Below are 17619 nucleotides of genomic sequence, written 5' to 3'. Positions count from 1 at the left end.
ATTTCAAAATACAAAACAAATACTATGGTAGTAGTGCTATATCTGAAATTAAGTCGTTTATGGAAAGGATGACTTTTATTTAATTTTTATTATGATGATTTGGGACCATGCTTAAAATATCACAATGCCAAACAAAATAAAAAGTCTTGATGCAACAAAGTTCACTCAGGTTATCAGACTTCTGAAATGCACTTGTGTTGATGTGTGGATTCCACTGCACAAAACAAATTCCAGAAAGCCGGCACAATTTATTTTTTAACTGAAAACACAAACATGTAAACGTGAAGACAAATGAAGCAAAACATTTCTTTCTCTCTCTGTATGTTTCTCTGACAATGATATGTGCATTTATGCTCCATTCAGTGCTTTCCCAGAGAAAAAAATGATCAGATTAAAAAAAAACTTCTACCACAGCATGAATGATAAGAGAATCTTTGATTTTGCTCAAAGTATGTATGAATGCTTGCAGATCTCATCCAGTTTTCACACTTAATACACAGTTTTCACACTCATATTTAAGTGTAATATTCTATATTAAATGTAATATTTAATATTCAATTTAAATATAAGAATGGCATAATATCAATACCAAACAAAAGTGCACAATGTTTTGCAATGCTCCAGCCTGTATGAACACCAGTGACTGAAATCACCGGAGGTTCATCTGTCTGAAATGGGTATTGAAATTTAGTGCAGATGTAATGTACTAAAACAAGACTCGTTGTATCAGTCACATACTAAATACTGATTTACAAAACTTAAAAAAAAAAAAAAAAACAAGAAGTCAGCAAGAATCGTCCCTTTCTGCTAAATAATAAAATGTTATGTTAATAACCAGAGTTATGAGTTACACGTTACAATAAAGGAATGTGCTGTTACTGCATATCCTGATGCGGCCCACTAGTTAAACACAGAACTATTAGTTACATTTCCAAATCAAAATTTAAAACTTTAAACTTCTGATCTTACGCTGAAACTATTACATTGCCTTTTTTAATCACTGCAATTTCAAGACTGAAAAAAATCATATTTCACCAAAAATATCTGTCAAGGTCTAAAAAGGACAAAGAGATTATAATTTAGTCATTTTTGGGAAGAACAGAACAAACTACAAGTCATACTTTCATGTTTTTTTTGTTGTTGTCCTTTTTAGAACTGAAAAGCTATGAAAGCTGATTTCCACCATGGGATAAAAACACAAAGACGTACCAAATCTTTTTATCTCACAATTCAGACTTTCATCCGACTCAGAATTGTGAAATAAAAAGTCGCAATTTTTTCCCCTATGCGGTAACAAGCTACCACAAAAAGCAACTGATTAGCAAACTGATTTTCACTGTTAAAAAAAAAACTCAAATGGAAATGAATCTATATATTGAATTATATTATCTTCCACTCTACTCTGTCTCTACACCACAGTCTATATGGGTTATGGTGTGAACCTGCAGTGTGGACAGCTTCAGCTTCAGGCCTGAGTGTTTTCACTGAGCTGTTGGATGCGGTCTGCCAGCTGCAGACAGTGTAAGATCCTGCTCCTCTCCTCCTGGAGCTCCGCAGCAGACACTTCACCCTGCAGCTTCCGGCCGAACAGCACCAGATCCTGCATGAACAGCCCCACCGGCTCCCGCTGACCTGCAGGAAGCTCCGTGATGCTGGCGTCCTGGAAGCGAAGGTGTATGTGTTTGGCTCTGCCCAGTCCTGGACCCCGCTCTTCAATCCAAGTTAGAGGTCTGCATCAGAGAGAACTCTGATTAACTTGTGTGACACATGATCAAATTGGTGAAAAAAAAAAACATATTAATTTATATATAAGTGAAAATATATGGTATCTTAAAGAGAATGGTGAGCAGTTTCACTTATAAGAATATACATTTTCTGAAAATGTTTACATTTTAACTTTAAATCTTGGTGTTCATGGCAATGCTATTGTAAAGTTTTAAAAAATCTATAAAAAAAATTAAATAAATGACATTTAAATAAAAACAAAAAACATTTGAAATGAATGAATGAGTGAATGAATGAAAGATGAAAAATTCCACAAACTTAAAATCTTGGTGTTTATAGCCATGTTATTTTCAGCTATTCATTAAAAAATATAATACATTTAAATGAATGAATGAATAATAACAGGTGAAAAAAATCCCATAGATTTATGGCAGTAAGCAACCATTTTTCTTCATAAAATGTGTGTGTAAATTGTTTTAAAATTAATTTCTCACTCTGCATGACTATTTAACGTTTTATAACTTTAATGGTAAGCATTAATCTGTATTTAATTTTTACAATGAAGACTACAGAAATGAAAGTAATCAAATGTAAAATAACACTGGATGTGTTATTTTACATTTGATTACTTTAATTTCTGTAGTATTTCTTAACTGAATAAAAACGTACTTAACCTGAAAAACTTAGTTTCATAGCTCTCTTTATTCTATTGCATTTATTTGTGCTGTTATTTGCAATTTTTTTTATTTGTTCTTATTTTATTACTGATTTTTACTTGTGTTTTTTTATGAAAATAACATTTTGAAGAAAAGTAGATTTTTGTTTGTATATGCTGTCAATTATAGTTCTTAGAAAGAAAATCGGAATCAACAAAAATCGGTATCGGCAGATCACACTAACAAAAAATCGGAAATCGGAATCGGCCCAGAAAATTGCAATCGGTGCATCTCTAATTTAATTTTTTTTTTTTCAATGTAAAAACAGCTGTCTGTGGCCGCAGTGTACTCACTTCTGCTGTCGGGTCAGTAAGTGTGCGGTCATCTTCATGTATTTGTTCTCTTTCTCCTCCACCAGAGATGCTGCAGTAACTGTGAGCTCCCCGAAAAGATCAACCAACCAGGTCAGTCTGGCAATACCACTGAAAGACGGGAACCCAAAATTTGGCTTCAGGGATCCACCTGAGAAGACAAAAATCACCATCACTCCAAACCCTAGTGGAAGCCTTATCTTAAAAAAGATATTATTCAGTCACTACCTCTGAAGTGCAGCGTTCCCTCCTCCAGCGTTTTCCCAGCTATGTCTTTTTTCAGCTGTTTGAAGTCAGGAGTGAAGAGTTCGATATGTTCTTCATGTAGCACCAGGCCTGGAGATACCATACAGAAGTTAAACATTCAACCATCCCGGAGGCAGAATCGTACTATTTACCTGCTTTATAATAACAAACTTCTACCATTTCAAATATTAACTCAGGCATCCCCAGAAGACAGGACAGAAACTCACCCTTCTGCTGAGCCAGATTCCACAGATCCACTGCAGACGTGTAGCTGAGGGTCATGGGATACTCGACACACACGTGCTTCCCCGCCTCCAGAAACTGCCTGAGATCGAGCAGATCAGGGGAGAGACGATCGTTTTAAAGGCAAGACGCTCAAACGTGATCATTATTGGTCATGTGTGAGGAGGAAGTCTGTGTATCACCTGATGTACTCTTCATGGTTAGTGTTTTCAGTGCATATGAAGGCTGCATGGATGTCATCTCTGCTCAACGCCTCAGTCATAGAGATCTGCTTCACACCCTGCTGATCTTCAAGAGTCCTCCTAAACAAACACAAAACACCAGCAGAACTTTACAGAGATTTAAGTATATACACTACCAGTCAAACGTTTTTGAACAGTAAGATTTTTTATGTTTTTTAAAGAAGTCTCTTCAGCTCTGGATTTATTTGATCCAAAGTACAGCAAAATCAGGAAAATTTTGAAATATTTTTCCTATTTAAAATAACTGTTTTCTATTTGAATATATTTTAAAATGTAATTTATTCCTGTGATTTCAAAGCTACATTTTTTAGCATCATTATCATCATAAATTATACATATATAGGCTATGCATCTTTTATTCTATTATTATAACTTTTTTTCTCTCTTCCGAAAATGAGGGGGTTATTCCACCAAATATTGATTTCTTAACTCATATCATATCATGTCATATCAGTCAACCACTATTACTGATGGATGCACATATGTGACCCTGGAGCACAAAACCAGTCATAAGTAGCACATATTTGTAGCAATAGCCAAAAATACATTGTATGGGTCAAAATGATTGATTTTTCTTTTATGCCAAAAATCATTAGGATGTTAAGTAAAGATTATGTTCCATGAAGATGTAAATGTCCTACCGTAAATATATTAAAACTTATTTTTGGATTAGTAATATGCATTGCTAAGAACTTCATTTAGACAACTTTAAAGGCAATTTTCTCAATATTTAGATTTTTTTTGGCACCCTCAGATTCCAGATTTTCAAATAGTTGTATCTCAGACAAATATTGTCATACATCAATGGAAAGCTTATTTATTCAGCATTCAGATGATGTATAAATCTCAGTTAAAAAAAAATTGACCCTTATGACTGGTTTTGTGGTCCAGGGTCACATATGAGGAATAAACTTTTCAATATAAGTTCAAAAACATGTTTAAAGTGCAGATATCTCTTTTGCCATGTGTTTCGACGTGGTACGTTTATGTATATTTATGGATTTCTACTGAAACTGCACACTAAGAACAGCACAGTAAATATTTGCCTTATGATATGAAATGGCTACAGTCCACAGAGAGTGTATCTTATTTTCTGTGAGGTCAAAAGAAACCAACATGTAACATATGTTACATGTAACACATACTGGTAAAAAATGTATAGCCTGAATGCACTGTAAGTCGATTTGGATAAAAGCGTCTGCTAAATGCATAAATTATTATTATTAAATTAAATTATATGTGCTTTAAGCCAATCCGGCTTAATTTGTCTAATAAATCAAGTGTCTGTATGAATGTTTGGAAGATGTGCACTGACCTGGACACAAAGCCTCGGATGCTGAACTTCTCAGCAGTGCTGGACGGCAGAGGAGCGAGCAAGTCTCTCATTCTCACACATCCTGCGATGCCTATACCAACAACCACTGATCCCAACATCATTCCTGCAGGAACACAACATGCACGAGCAGAAAATCAGCATGAATTACATGCGTAACAAGTGAGTTTGTTCTGAACTTGATTTAAATGCTGTGTGGCATAATGTAAATGTAGCAGCTATGGAAAAGATCCACAGCTACACTGTCCTTATCCATAAGCATGATATTAAAACAAGTCAATACAAAGACACTATCATGAAAGAGCAGCACTTTTCTGAGAAACTGGGTTGAGAAGTTTGCAGAAGGAACTGAAGTTCTTGGTGTGTCTGCATGTGTGTCTGTCTGATAAAGGCTTGTTTAAGCTGCAACTAGAGTCGCACTTAATTCAAAAAATAAGTTGATATTTGACTTGGACAGCCAAAGTGTTTTCTCTGAATATTGTATAAACAAATCCTGGTTATATTAGTTACCCATATACTGGCAAAATGGGAGACATAAGAAAAGTGGTTAAGTATTTTTTATTTGTGCAGTTAAGTTACTCCTCTTCAGAAGAGCAAATAATTAATGATTACTAATCATAGTAATCATCTTGATTACTAATTTATTAATTAGTAATTAATGACTGATCTTGATTACTAATTTATTAATTTTAAAATATAAAATGATCTTTTGATTCAAGTTAAACATCGCAAACTTTCCTGTCATGATGGCAATGACAGCAGAATTGAAGGCAATCATTTATATCTAGAATTGACCAATAAACACCAATGCGAACATTTTTTATTAGGCTTATGATTATATTTATTTTCCCATGACATAATGAATGAATGAAAAATGATAGGGAAAAAAATCACAAACACACAAAGTAAATAAATAAATAAGTTATATATGCATGTAACAACACTAAACAGCATCACTTTAGCAACACTAAAGCGTCACTTTAACTTAATTCATCTGCATCGCGCTTAATAGAACGCGTAGAAAACGCGCAAATGTAAGATTACACAACGAGTAATGTCCATTCTTCTATATGCATAAGCACAAGCGCAAGATCTCCTCACCTCTGAATGTAGCCTACGCACAGAGCCTTCGGTGTGGATCTCTACAGCACCTGCGGGGAAGGAAGAGGGATGCATGACATTATCCAGCGTGACTGGAAACAACTTTCGTAACTCTTTTCGTAACCCGCGTGCGTCTGACGTCACGCGCTCCAGCCGCACGTGTTTCTGTTGTTGCCCGATACAGACGATAAATAAACTGATTCTCAGAATGCTCAAGAGTTACTAACTTTACATTAATACTTTGCATTAACATCTTCATCATTTTTTTAAACAAGTCGCAGACTGAGTGTTTACAAGGTGTTTCTTCAGATTATATTCATCGATGTTTGAATAAAGTTTTTCAAAGTAAAACGAACATGGCCGCTTCCGTAGCGCGCTGCTTTTAGTGTCAACAAATAAGTCCCTTTGGTTTTTGCTTATAAAAGAAATAATAGATGTGACGGTGAGTTGTTATTATTATGAACGGACCTTGATGTCGATGTATGAACGAATAAGGGCTCAATTCTGGGAAATTAGGTGCATTTTGACAATAAACCTAGCTACAGTAGTCATCTTTAAGACGAATGCAGTGTTGTAAAATAAGGTTTTTTTTTTTATATTTGTCAGATAAATTTACCATACTAAATGTATGTATTAACATGCTTTTTTTAGAAAATGTGCCATGGTAGTAATTAGGGATGCACGATATATCGGCCACCATATCGGTTTCGGCCAATAAATGCTCATTTTTTCTGTTATCGGTATCGGCCCGATAAGAAAATTTGGCCGATATCTTAAAGCCGATAAATAATGCATTATTTCCTTCAGAGACACTTGACATGAGATGACTTGTTTGCATTATTTATGCATTATTTTATTTATTTGTAAGACTTTTTATGATGACATTTGGTAATAGGAGAGTAACATTATTTTAACAACGTACACTGTTCAAACTAGGCTGCTTATGTTGAAGTGTTTGGGATGTGGCTTTTAATGATGAGACCTTTTTTATAATCAGACTCTCAAAAAGTATATAAAAATTTGGATGTAGATTTATCGGCCAACATATCGGTTATCGGCTTTCAAATAAAAAAAATTATCGGTTATCGGTATCAGCCAAAATGTTCATATCGGTGCATCCCTAGTAGTAATGTCTTTCAAGGACGTTGGTGTACCATATAAATACCATGGGGTGTGTGTGTGTGTGTGTGTGTGTAAATACATAAAATACATGGGCACAATTTACATTTGTGTATAAAATTAATTTCAAGCACTGAAGTAGAAACTTTTAGATCTAAAGGTATTTTATAATCATGGGGAAAATGTATTTATATATTCAGTTTATATTATTTGGTCAGTTCAATTTTTTTATATTACTGCCGTTTTTTAGATTTTTCCTCCAGCCAAAAGATATTTGCTCCATCTGAAGTGAGGATGAGCCGCTCCACCAGCCTCCTGCAGCAGATGACCATATTTGTGACAGTAGTGACCGGCGGCGGCTGTGCTATGATGTATTACCTCATGCAGAGTAAGTCAGGGCTAATTAAAGCATCTGTTAGCTGTTAAACATTGTGTGACTTTTGTTCCGTTTCTTTCAGAAAATTTTGCTAAATCAGAGCATTACCGTCTGGCCCTTGAACAGTTGAACAATAATTCCTCTGCCATGGCCAGTCTGGGCGCTCCTCCTCTGAAGATACACAACATCCATTTATCTGACCGACACAACCGCATTGACCACAGCAGCGCTCAGGTCAGCATCACCAATAAACCCTCCTCCATGAAGTACATCAGAAATACTTGCTTTACTACTGGTCAGAAATATATTAATCATCATATATATATCAATTTCAGCTGAAGATCCCAGTTACCGGGTCAAAGACTGGAGGTTATCTCTACACTACTTCCACCAGAGATGCTATCATGAACAGGTACCATGATTTCAACTTTTTAAATAAATAAATAAATGAACACACATTTTTATGTTGCATATATAATTTATATAATCATCTTAACCTCTTTTGTCAATAGATGGCACCTCCAGCAAGTGTTCCTGAAGCTGAGGGAAGGCGAGATCATAGAGATTTTCAACAAGAGAAAATCTGAAGAGTAACTACACACAGAAACATTTCATCAATGTTAAACAGACAACAAATGCAAGTGGAGCCTTGGACAGTTAATAGATGATTGACAGCCTGTTTTTTTTTTAACTAATGTGATCATGCCATTCACATATATTTGTCTACTTGAAATGTTAATATATTTGTTTGGGGTGTTTGGAAGCTGTGTCATGTGAAGCACTTTATTTTGGGGCAGCTTGGACCGATTTTGATTTGTTTAGTATTTTTTTGCTATTTTATGTGCTTCATTAAAGAACGATGATGTAAAAATCATACGCTGTAATTTTGTTTTATCATCTTTGTATTACGTATGTCTTTATATACACATAGACACACACATACATTAAATTATAAACAATTCTACTAAATTAAATATATGCAGTAGTCATTTAAAGCAGGTCTGATCATTATTGTAGAAGCAGGGTCACATAAAAGCATAATAACCTAAATCTGTTTGACTTTCCACTTTAAAATGTGTATGAAACATGAATATTACAATTCAATCCAGCTTGTAATACCAACACTGGGTTCTTTGGATCATCTGTTGTTCCATTGACGTGATTAGTATAGTAACATTGTAGTTACTAAACTTTACCAGTAGGTGTCAGTAAAATTATTATTCTGTAACCCTTGAATTTTGAATAATTCAGATTTGAATAAATAAAAAAATCCAATTTGATTTTGTGAAAGATGCAACCTATAGAGAAAACAAGTGCATTTTGATCAAGTGCTGTAAGTCATGTGATTAAGTTAGACTAGTCTTCATTAGTGAAGAGCTTTACAGACAACTTTGTGCCGGTTATTTAAATTTTATCTTAAATTTTCCTTGTTCACAGGAAATACAACTGCATTTTGCTTGAAGTATCATGGCTGTAAGTATAATTCAGTCATGTACTGAAAGATTTCTCTTGGTACTTCTGTCATCTTTTGACAAATTTAAACCAAGTTTAATACATAATAACCATTACGTATCATAAATCTACATTCACAGGAGTGACTTCATCCACAGAAACACAGTGACCCAGTTTAGCCACATGGCCTGTAGTTTCTTCAGACTCCCACCACTTTTTTCCCAGGTTTATTGGTTGAAAGATTGAGACCAGAAAACCTTAAGAGCCCAAAATGTTTAAATAAAAATAATTTTTAAAACACTTAAAGCTATGACGATGATGATAATAATAATAATTAAAGCTGCAAGCAGCGATGAAAGGGCCCTCTCACCCGGGCTCACTGCCACCCCTTGGCTTTAGAAAAACAGCAAACGGTGGGCAATATGCATTTAAAGTGGTAAATATAGGAGGAATATGTCAAAGTAATTTATATGTGCCAAACTTCCTGCTGCCAGCTGGTGGCGCTATGATTATAACTGGATGTTGGCATGTAGATGTCTTCAGGACAGGACTTTTATCAAACATGTGAAGTCTGGTGCAGATTGAACATGGTATGTTTGAGTTAGTGTAATCCTGTTGCCAACAGGTGGCGCTATGATTATAACTGAATATTGACATGTAGATGTCTTCAGGCCAGTATTCTTACCAAACATGTGAAGTTTGGGGCAGATTGGACATTGCATGTTTAAGTTAGTGTAAAACAAGTCATTTCCTGTTGCCTGCAGGTGGTGCTATGATTATAACTGAATATTGACATGTAGATGTCTTCAGGCCAGTATTCTTACCAAACATGTGAAGTTTGGGGCAGATTGGACATTGCATGTTTAAGTTAGTGTAAAACAAGTCATTTCCTGTTGCCTGCAGGTGGTGCTATGATTATAACTGAATATTGACATGTAGATGTCTTCAGGCCAGTATTCTTACCAAACATGTGAAGTTTGGGGCAGATTGGACATTGCATGTTTAAGTTAGTGTAAAACAAGTCATTTCCTGTTGCCTACAGGTGGCGCTATGATTATAACTGAATATTGACATGTAGATGTCTTCAGGCCAGTATTCTTACCAAACATGTGAAGTTTGGGGCAGATTGGACATTGCATGTTTAAGTTAGTGTAAAACAAGTCATTTCCTGTTGCCTGCAGGTGGTGCTATGATTATAACTGAATATTGGCCTTAAGATGTGTTCAGGCCAGGACTCTTATCAAACGTGAAGTCTGGGGCAGATCGGACATTGCATGTTTAAGTTAGTGTGAAACAAGTCACTTCCTGTTAGCAGTAGGTGGTGCTATATCTATAACCGAATATGATCATGCAGATGTCTTCAGGCCAGGACTCTAATCAAACATGTGAAGTTTGAGGCAGATTGGACATTGTATGCATGAGTTACAACAACTTCCTGTTTGATGGCATTAATAGCATGCTTTAGCACTTAATAAGTGTTGCTAGCATGTTTGAGGCATGTTTAGCACACAATGGCATATTTTACTGTATTGCTAACAGTGCATCACAGAGTTAAACATGTCACTTCCTGTTGACAGTAAGTGGCGTGGTGCTATGACTATAACTGAATCTTAGCATGTCGATGTGTTCAGGCCAGGACTCTCATCAAACATGTTAAGTTTCGGGCAGATTGGACACTGCATGCCTGAGTTACAGCAACTTCCTGTTTCATTGCATTAATAGCATGCTTTAGCACTTAGCTAAGTGTTGCTAGCATGTTTCTAGCATATTGCTAGCCTATTTAGCACTTGCTGACACTTTTTAATATGCTCCTAGGAGTCCATAACAGTGTTAACCATGACACTTCCTGTTGCCAGCAGGTGGCGCTATGACTATAACTAAATTTGGGCATGGGTATGTGTTCAGGACAGAACTCATATCAAACGTGTGAAGTTTGGGGCAGATCGGACATTGCTTGCCTGAGTTACAGCAACTTCCTGTTTCATGGCGAAACATCGAATTTGTCAGGCCGCCAGGGACACGCCCCTTCACAAAAACTCAAGATCTTTGCAATTTAGCATCACAAAGGCCTTATGAGTACACTCAGCATATTTGAAGATGATCCGATTTAAACTGTAGGAGGAGATCGTTAAAGTACAATGCCCGAAAAATGGCAAAAACTGCACAAAAATCGTACAGAAAATTAAAAATAACAGACTTCCTGTTGGGTTTCAGATTTTAAGCCAGTAGACTTTTATGTAGGTATTGGTGTGTTACATGTGTCTACGAGTTTCGTACATGTAAGTAGCTCGAGGGGCACTTTGTTGAAATTTTATAGGTGGCGTTATCAAGCCATTTTGCCACACCCACTTCTGAAACCCATATTAGATATAATTTTTTTTTTGCCAGTTCTGATGCGTGTGCAAAGTTTCATGAGTTTTGGAGCATGTTTAGGCCCTCAAAAATGCGATTTACTTTGAAGAAGAAGAAGAAGAAATGGAACAATTCCAATAGGGTCCTCACACCATCGGTGCTCTGGCCCTAATTATTATTATTAGTGCAATATTTCATTCAGTTTATCTATTAGTCTTAGTATGGAATAGTATATTACATTATATATTATATTATATATAATCACAGTGCAGTATGTATAGATGACCTACTACCCTTACCAAAAAGTAGTATACTTCAAGTTTATTTCATTAAGTATACTTAAGTAAAGTTCAAGTATATTTTTAAGTATACTTTACATATATAAAGTATACAAATATCAGTGTACTTGTAAGTGTACTATTTCAATACTCCTTGGGACTAAATTTACATGTGGAAGCATCTGTTGTTTCGGTTTCTTCTTCACTTGTGTTTTTTGGAAATTCTGTACAGAAGATGTGTACTAGCGCCCCCTACAGTATAACAATGAAAACACAGATTCTAGGAACACAAGTATAGCTCAAATATATTTAGACTTTTTCTAAGTAGGCTATAAGTCAAGTATACTTAAATGTCATTTTAAGTATATTTCTAAGTACATAAAAAGTAGACAAAGTATACTTTCCTATTTTTTAGTTTAGAAAACTTATTTTTCGTAAGGGTATATTTGCCAAAATGCACAGCTACAGTACACTGCGTAAAATATTGTATCCCACAATGCAATGCACTTAAATGGCTTTTCATGTTTACACTGACAAATTACTCAGAATACATATGTTGCACAAATAGAATGAGCAGTATGCTATTCTGAATTCAGCCATTGTATTTCTAAGATGCAACAATGCATACTACAGTTTAAAACATTTATTGGTGGATAATGCATATTGATTATGCACACAATAATTTTAGAGATAGTATGTGAAACAGTATGCAGTAGTGCAGTAGGCTAGTATAGAGTACGCTAGCATTCTGCTCTTCAGTTCTCTATGAATCTGTTTTGAATCTGACTAAACCTTGGTTCCAGACCGAGTTGGGGCTTCATGTCTCAAACCCTTCAGAAATCCCACCGTTATCCCCCAAAACCACCCGCTCCTGCTCCAGAAATATCCTCATATTCCACTGAGCTCTGGGGACCATCTGTCTTCACTTCTACCTGCCAAAACATCCATGCACATAAATACTTCCTCCAATCTGTTTTCATCTGATTTTGCAATATATTTTATATTACATCACAGTGTTTTAACCATTGAAATGTATAATTCCTTCATTAAATGACATCAAGTTTTTAATATATATATATATATATTTTTGTAGATTATATGGTTGTAGAAAGATGTGCTGGATTGTTTTGGGACATTTCGGATGGCTTGAGGTTTTCTTGAATATTACAGGAATAACAAAAGTATGAGAAGGGAGACTGTGAAGGTACTAAATTGGGTAAATTGAGGGACGAGGAAAAGAAATTGCATAACATTTGCTAAAACACCATCATTTTTTAATTTTTTCCTCTTCAATGTGCAATATTTGTGAAATGCATTAAACAAGCGAAACCCCTTTTAATGAAATGCAATAGAGGCTATATGCAAATACTTGATTCTGTATACACATAGTAGGCTATAGATACAGACACTTACATATTTAAATGTATAAATTAATTAAACATTATTATTTTTGACGGGAATGAAACGAGGCTGTGAAGGACTTGAGTACAGGGCGTTAAATGGAATGTACTGTTGTATAACAACATGATTGTTCAGTTGACGAAACATATTTCTGAAAAACAAAAACCTTTCAGTAGACAAAATCTCCATAAAACAGTTTTAAAGTTGCGAGTTGTGAAAATTACATGAGCTAGGACCTTAAATTCAATGGCGTCTAACCTGCTTAAAGCGGCATTGGGACTCTCAGACTGTACTATCCATATAAACGTTAATATCTAATTTTACTAAGAAATAGTACAATTTTCCAGATTCAGCAAGATTTACAACCACATCCGATGGATCAAGAGTCAGCTTCTGCATTAGAAAGTGATTGTTTATTGACATTCGTTAACAGTGTTATGCTGTAGTTACGCTATAAGTGTCCTCAATACACGATTCAAAACATTTGTACATTTTCCGCTTTTATTCTCTTCCATACACATAAAGTGTAAAAAGACACAAGCAGGCTAGTGTATGTATCCGAGGTGGAAGCAGGAACCAAACCCTTCTGCATTTCCCAGAATGCCATGTTTATAGAGAGGCAGTATGTTCCAGAACCTTCTCCTCATTTCTCTCACATTGTCAAATGGCTGCGAGTGTCTTGACAAATGAAGAAACGTCCTCCACAAGCGCCAAAGAGTAGCATTTCTTACAATTCCAACCAAATATGCATAGTAATATACATTTGAGAAAACTAACATTATGCAAATAGTAAGTATGAAGACATGTTTTTAAAAAAAAAGATGAATTGTTGGCTGTTGAATTGATTCATCACATTTTAAAATTGAGATTTTACATAGACTGTTCAAGCAAGTAGCTATGTACACGTGATATACAGACATTTTATAATTTCTTAATTGGGATAAATAATACAAATTCACTTTCTACATTCCTAATATCTTAAGCTGAGTGTTGTTCATTTTGAGCTGCAATTGTTTTATAGCAGAATTACATTTCAGACACGATCAAAAGCCGTGATTGCTTGTTCTTCATCACCACCACATTAAAAGGACAGTTCACCCAAAAATGAAAACATAATAATTGAATCTGTATGACTTTCCCATTCTTCTGCATATTCAAACAAAGCCTTTTTTTGGGTGAATGTTCCCATTTAGAAAATATTAGGAGACAAAAGTAAAAGACCGATTCATCAAGTGTGGATTAGACAGAAACACATGCACCTTTAAATGGCATCATGTTAAGACAATTTATGAGCATCTTAATGTATAATACACACATTCACATCATCTTAAAATGTAAACATGAGCAATAATCAAAACTTCAGCACAGTAATCGAATCTAGTCGTCAATAAACCAACCACAGAACGAACAACTCTGACATTTCAAAGAAACGTGTCCTGACCATAGACTGTATAAAAACAGGGTCCTGACATTTAAACCAATTTCCTTTTTGAATAAATAAATGATAATACATAAACAGCTCAAACGCTCTGAAGAACATGACGTGTGGTGCACAATTTTTACTATTTGGTCTGTAATTTCTTTCAATCCCCTCACCAATTTAAACCATAAAATGACATCATATAAATAGAAAAGCAAAAACACATTTCATAAACATTAGGGAAAGCGAGTGCATATTATGGCATCAGTCAATTTTAAGTAAATTTTAAGCAAGACAGTGAGAGATGGCGATGCGACAAAGTTTAGACAAACATTTTAACTTTATGCAAATAAGCAACAAATGTGATGCAGCAACTGCCAATGGGAGCGCAGACAGTAACACCCATGATCTGATTTTGAAAACTGAAATAAATACATAAAAATACAATAAATAAAAACAAAGTATCATTCCATTGTAACACTAAAAATGAACATGCTCAAGGAAACTGCAGTAGTGTGTAAAGAATCACATGAAACTGCTCATTATGAGCATTTACTTCCGAGATGTCTTCATTCCCATTGGCAGTGCATTGCATTACTCATTTACATAAAGTACACGCCCACATCGCATCATCACTGGTTGTTGTTGCTCCTGTTGGCTCAAATCACTATAAATCGCCGTTACCATGAATGCACCTTTACACAGTGTCTTATCTAAACGCAACGAACAAGACATTTTCAGTTCTTTGTTTTTATGTTTTGTTACGCTGGATGGCTCCGCCCACAGTGCAATCTCACTGGTTTAAAATCCCGCTCCACACAGCTGTATAATAAACATGAAATATATTCTGATTGGATTTGTTGTGTTTCGCCATTTTAGTAAACATCATATGTTGGGTTTTTAAACCCAAATACATCAATTCATTGAAATTCATTCAAACATTTCAGACAAGACAGCATGAAGCCTTAAACATCCTTAAACATGTCTGATGCTTTAATGATTTTAATATTTAAATGTATTGATTAGTACAAATGAATAAATCAAAAGTGTCAAATCAAGGCTCAGGCTTGCCATTTCCCCCTTTGACTCCTGCGAAGTGACGTCACTTCCTGTGATGATGCCGTGTTCGGTGAGATTATGTGACCTAGTGCACACATTTACAGTAATTACGGCACCTCGATCCGATATTTTCTGTGAGCATATTTGGTTTTAACTTTACAATTCTTGTCAATGTGAAAATGCACCAACAGAAAGGATGCTGGCCCTTACGGTTTGCTGTGAAATGATGATGTGTGAACTGAGAGCGACTCCAGCGGAGGTCGAGGTCCTGAGTGTTAAAGCAGGTTGAAGGCTTCTCTTTCACTATTGCATACCCGTTACACACTGTCCACCCGCGCAGGTGACTGATGCATGCAGTGGTGTCCTGAACAAACCAAAGAAACGGACACAGGACACGATCCACGCTAGTAGATAATTACATACGGTGTACATGGAAAGGTCACCGGGAGGAAGGTTTTTTTATCCGTCAAGTCCTCACTCAAGGCCAAAAGTGCTGGTCTCTTCCACAGCAATCAGCAGTTTCTCGTACAACATGTTGTAGGATGGATACGGCGGAAGATCCAGACGGTTAAAGCATGTGTGCGCCCTGAGAAAGCAGACATGACACATCAGCAGCCTGACTGACAGTCTCATGTGGATTGGCCTCGAGTCTCTAAAATCAAGACCAATCTGTTTTCAGGTCTGGTCATGTTTTTATCATTGATGACAACGTAAAAAAAAATAAAATCAAAATAGGTTATATTATTAATGTTTATCTTAAATTATATTAATAAATACTATAACATTTTTATTATATTATACATTTTAAATTATATGAATAAATTCTCATTTTTAATTATTTATATTCTTAATTATATTATTAATGTTAATATTATTATATTAAAATACCATATATATGGTTTATTATATATTATCAATTTTAAGTTATTTAAATTATTATTTAATGTTCATTTTAAATAAACAATATGATTTAAAATTAACATTAAATGATAATATAAATAATTTAAAACAAATTATTAATATTATTAAAAGTGTTAATGTTCATTTTAAACGATTTATATTAATTACTGTTAATTTTAGAATTATTTATATTGTTAATTTTGATTTGTTAGTGCTAATGCTTAGCCATGGAAAACAAAATTTTGTATTAAAAAAAAGCAAATATCATGAAGGCGAATATTTTTCACTCTTGACAAATGGATAAAAAAAGTGCAAGTCAAACCATTTCAAAGTAAAATAAATCTGGAATATATTATAAAAATAAAATAGCAAGAGCAATATATATTTTTATATCTTTTACACATTTTTGTTGCCTATTTGAATTATTTTTTTCATGACTGAAAATTCAAAGGACAGGTTTATAATTTTGATAATTTTTCATATCTTATTTCATTTGGACGGAAATGAAAAAAAAAAATCATAAAATTAAAGTAAAATGATTTGCAAACGCTATTTATCTTAATATTGCAGAAGGAGTTTGGAAGAAACATTTGTAGAGCAATCTAATGCTTGCATTCCTTAGAGGGCCTGTATCTTTCATTATTGATATTCTCTGAATTCATGTTAAACATTTCCCACACCAGCTCAAATCAACATCAGAATTGTGAAAGATGAAAGAGTGTGTCACCGTACCTCGGGAGCGATGTGATCTTGCCCCATTTCTCGATGCAGAAGCGTCGCAGGCCGTTGCTCCCGCGCAGTGCGGTGAAGCCCTCGTACGGCACGCTGGAGGTGCCCGTCACAAACTGCAGCAGACGCAGTCTCTGTTCATTATTGAAGCGCTCCACTGCACCCCAGAACCACCGGATCACAATATGCCCATCATGATAACCTGACGACAACCAGGAGAGAGTTCAAATACAACTAGAATTTTTCACTTTTTCCATAGAAGCATCTCTGACAGCACTGAAAATCACTGACCCGCTTATTCATTCACGAAATGTAGGAAATTATATGATGAAAACATAAATCAAATATATAAAATGTAATTAATTCAAGGTCTTGAAATGACTTGAAATGAATCATGATACAATATATACTTGTATTTTTCAACATATGGATTTTATTGGCACGGCCATAATATCAAGCGTCTTTATGTTGTATGTATTTTTGTATTGGTGTGTATGTAGGTTTAAGTATGTCCTCTCACCTCCTCTGTACTCTGTGTTGTTTCTCCAGTCATTTAAATCAATCTCTGCTGTTCCTGCAATAACCAGCTCCAGCTCTCTGGCATCAAACACAGACA

General features: G+C 35.0%; 3 protein-coding genes across 3 annotated transcripts in view; 1 reads left to right on the top strand and 2 right to left on the bottom strand.

Annotated features, from left to right (window-relative positions):
• Positions 1–1130: 1130 nt before the first annotated feature.
• blvra (biliverdin reductase A) lies at positions 1131–6055 on the bottom strand. Its single transcript, XM_016443868.1, has 7 exons — positions 5918–6055; positions 4799–4922; positions 3424–3543; positions 3226–3323; positions 2981–3088; positions 2735–2903; positions 1131–1730 (listed from the first exon to the last, which is right to left on the bottom strand). Exons 2-7 carry the CDS (start codon positions 4918–4920, stop codon positions 1466–1468), a joined length of 882 nt encoding a protein of 293 aa, XP_016299354.1. The 5' UTR covers positions 4921–4922; positions 5918–6055; the 3' UTR covers positions 1131–1465.
• Positions 6056–6120: 65 nt separating this feature from the next.
• coa1 (cytochrome C oxidase assembly factor 1) lies at positions 6121–8268 on the top strand. Its single transcript, XM_016443869.1, has 5 exons — positions 6121–6359; positions 7287–7424; positions 7495–7646; positions 7748–7824; positions 7925–8268. Exons 2-5 carry the CDS (start codon positions 7331–7333, stop codon positions 8004–8006), a joined length of 405 nt encoding a protein of 134 aa, XP_016299355.1. The 5' UTR covers positions 6121–6359; positions 7287–7330; the 3' UTR covers positions 8007–8268.
• A 6095-nt stretch (positions 8269–14363) lies between these two features.
• Positions 14364–17619, bottom strand: part of LOC107656133 (E3 ubiquitin-protein ligase HECW1-like) — a 43225-nt gene continuing 39969 nt past the window's right edge. Inside the window, exons 25-27 of the mRNA XM_016443849.1 lie at positions 17524–17611; positions 17007–17205; positions 14364–15960 (exon numbers count right to left, since the gene is read on the bottom strand). Coding sequence (XP_016299335.1) covers positions 15849–15960; positions 17007–17205; positions 17524–17611 — 399 coding nt within the window. The 3' untranslated portion in view covers positions 14364–15848. The remainder of the gene's footprint in view (positions 15961–17006; positions 17206–17523; positions 17612–17619) is intronic.

The sequence above is a fragment of the Sinocyclocheilus anshuiensis genome, unplaced genomic scaffold (genome assembly GCF_001515605.1).
Source record: "Sinocyclocheilus anshuiensis isolate Anshui unplaced genomic scaffold, SAMN03320099.WGS_v1.1 scaffold1803, whole genome shotgun sequence".
Classification (NCBI taxonomy): Eukaryota; Metazoa; Chordata; class Actinopteri; order Cypriniformes; family Cyprinidae; genus Sinocyclocheilus; species Sinocyclocheilus anshuiensis.
This window is presented reverse-complemented; position numbering and strand designations above follow the sequence as displayed.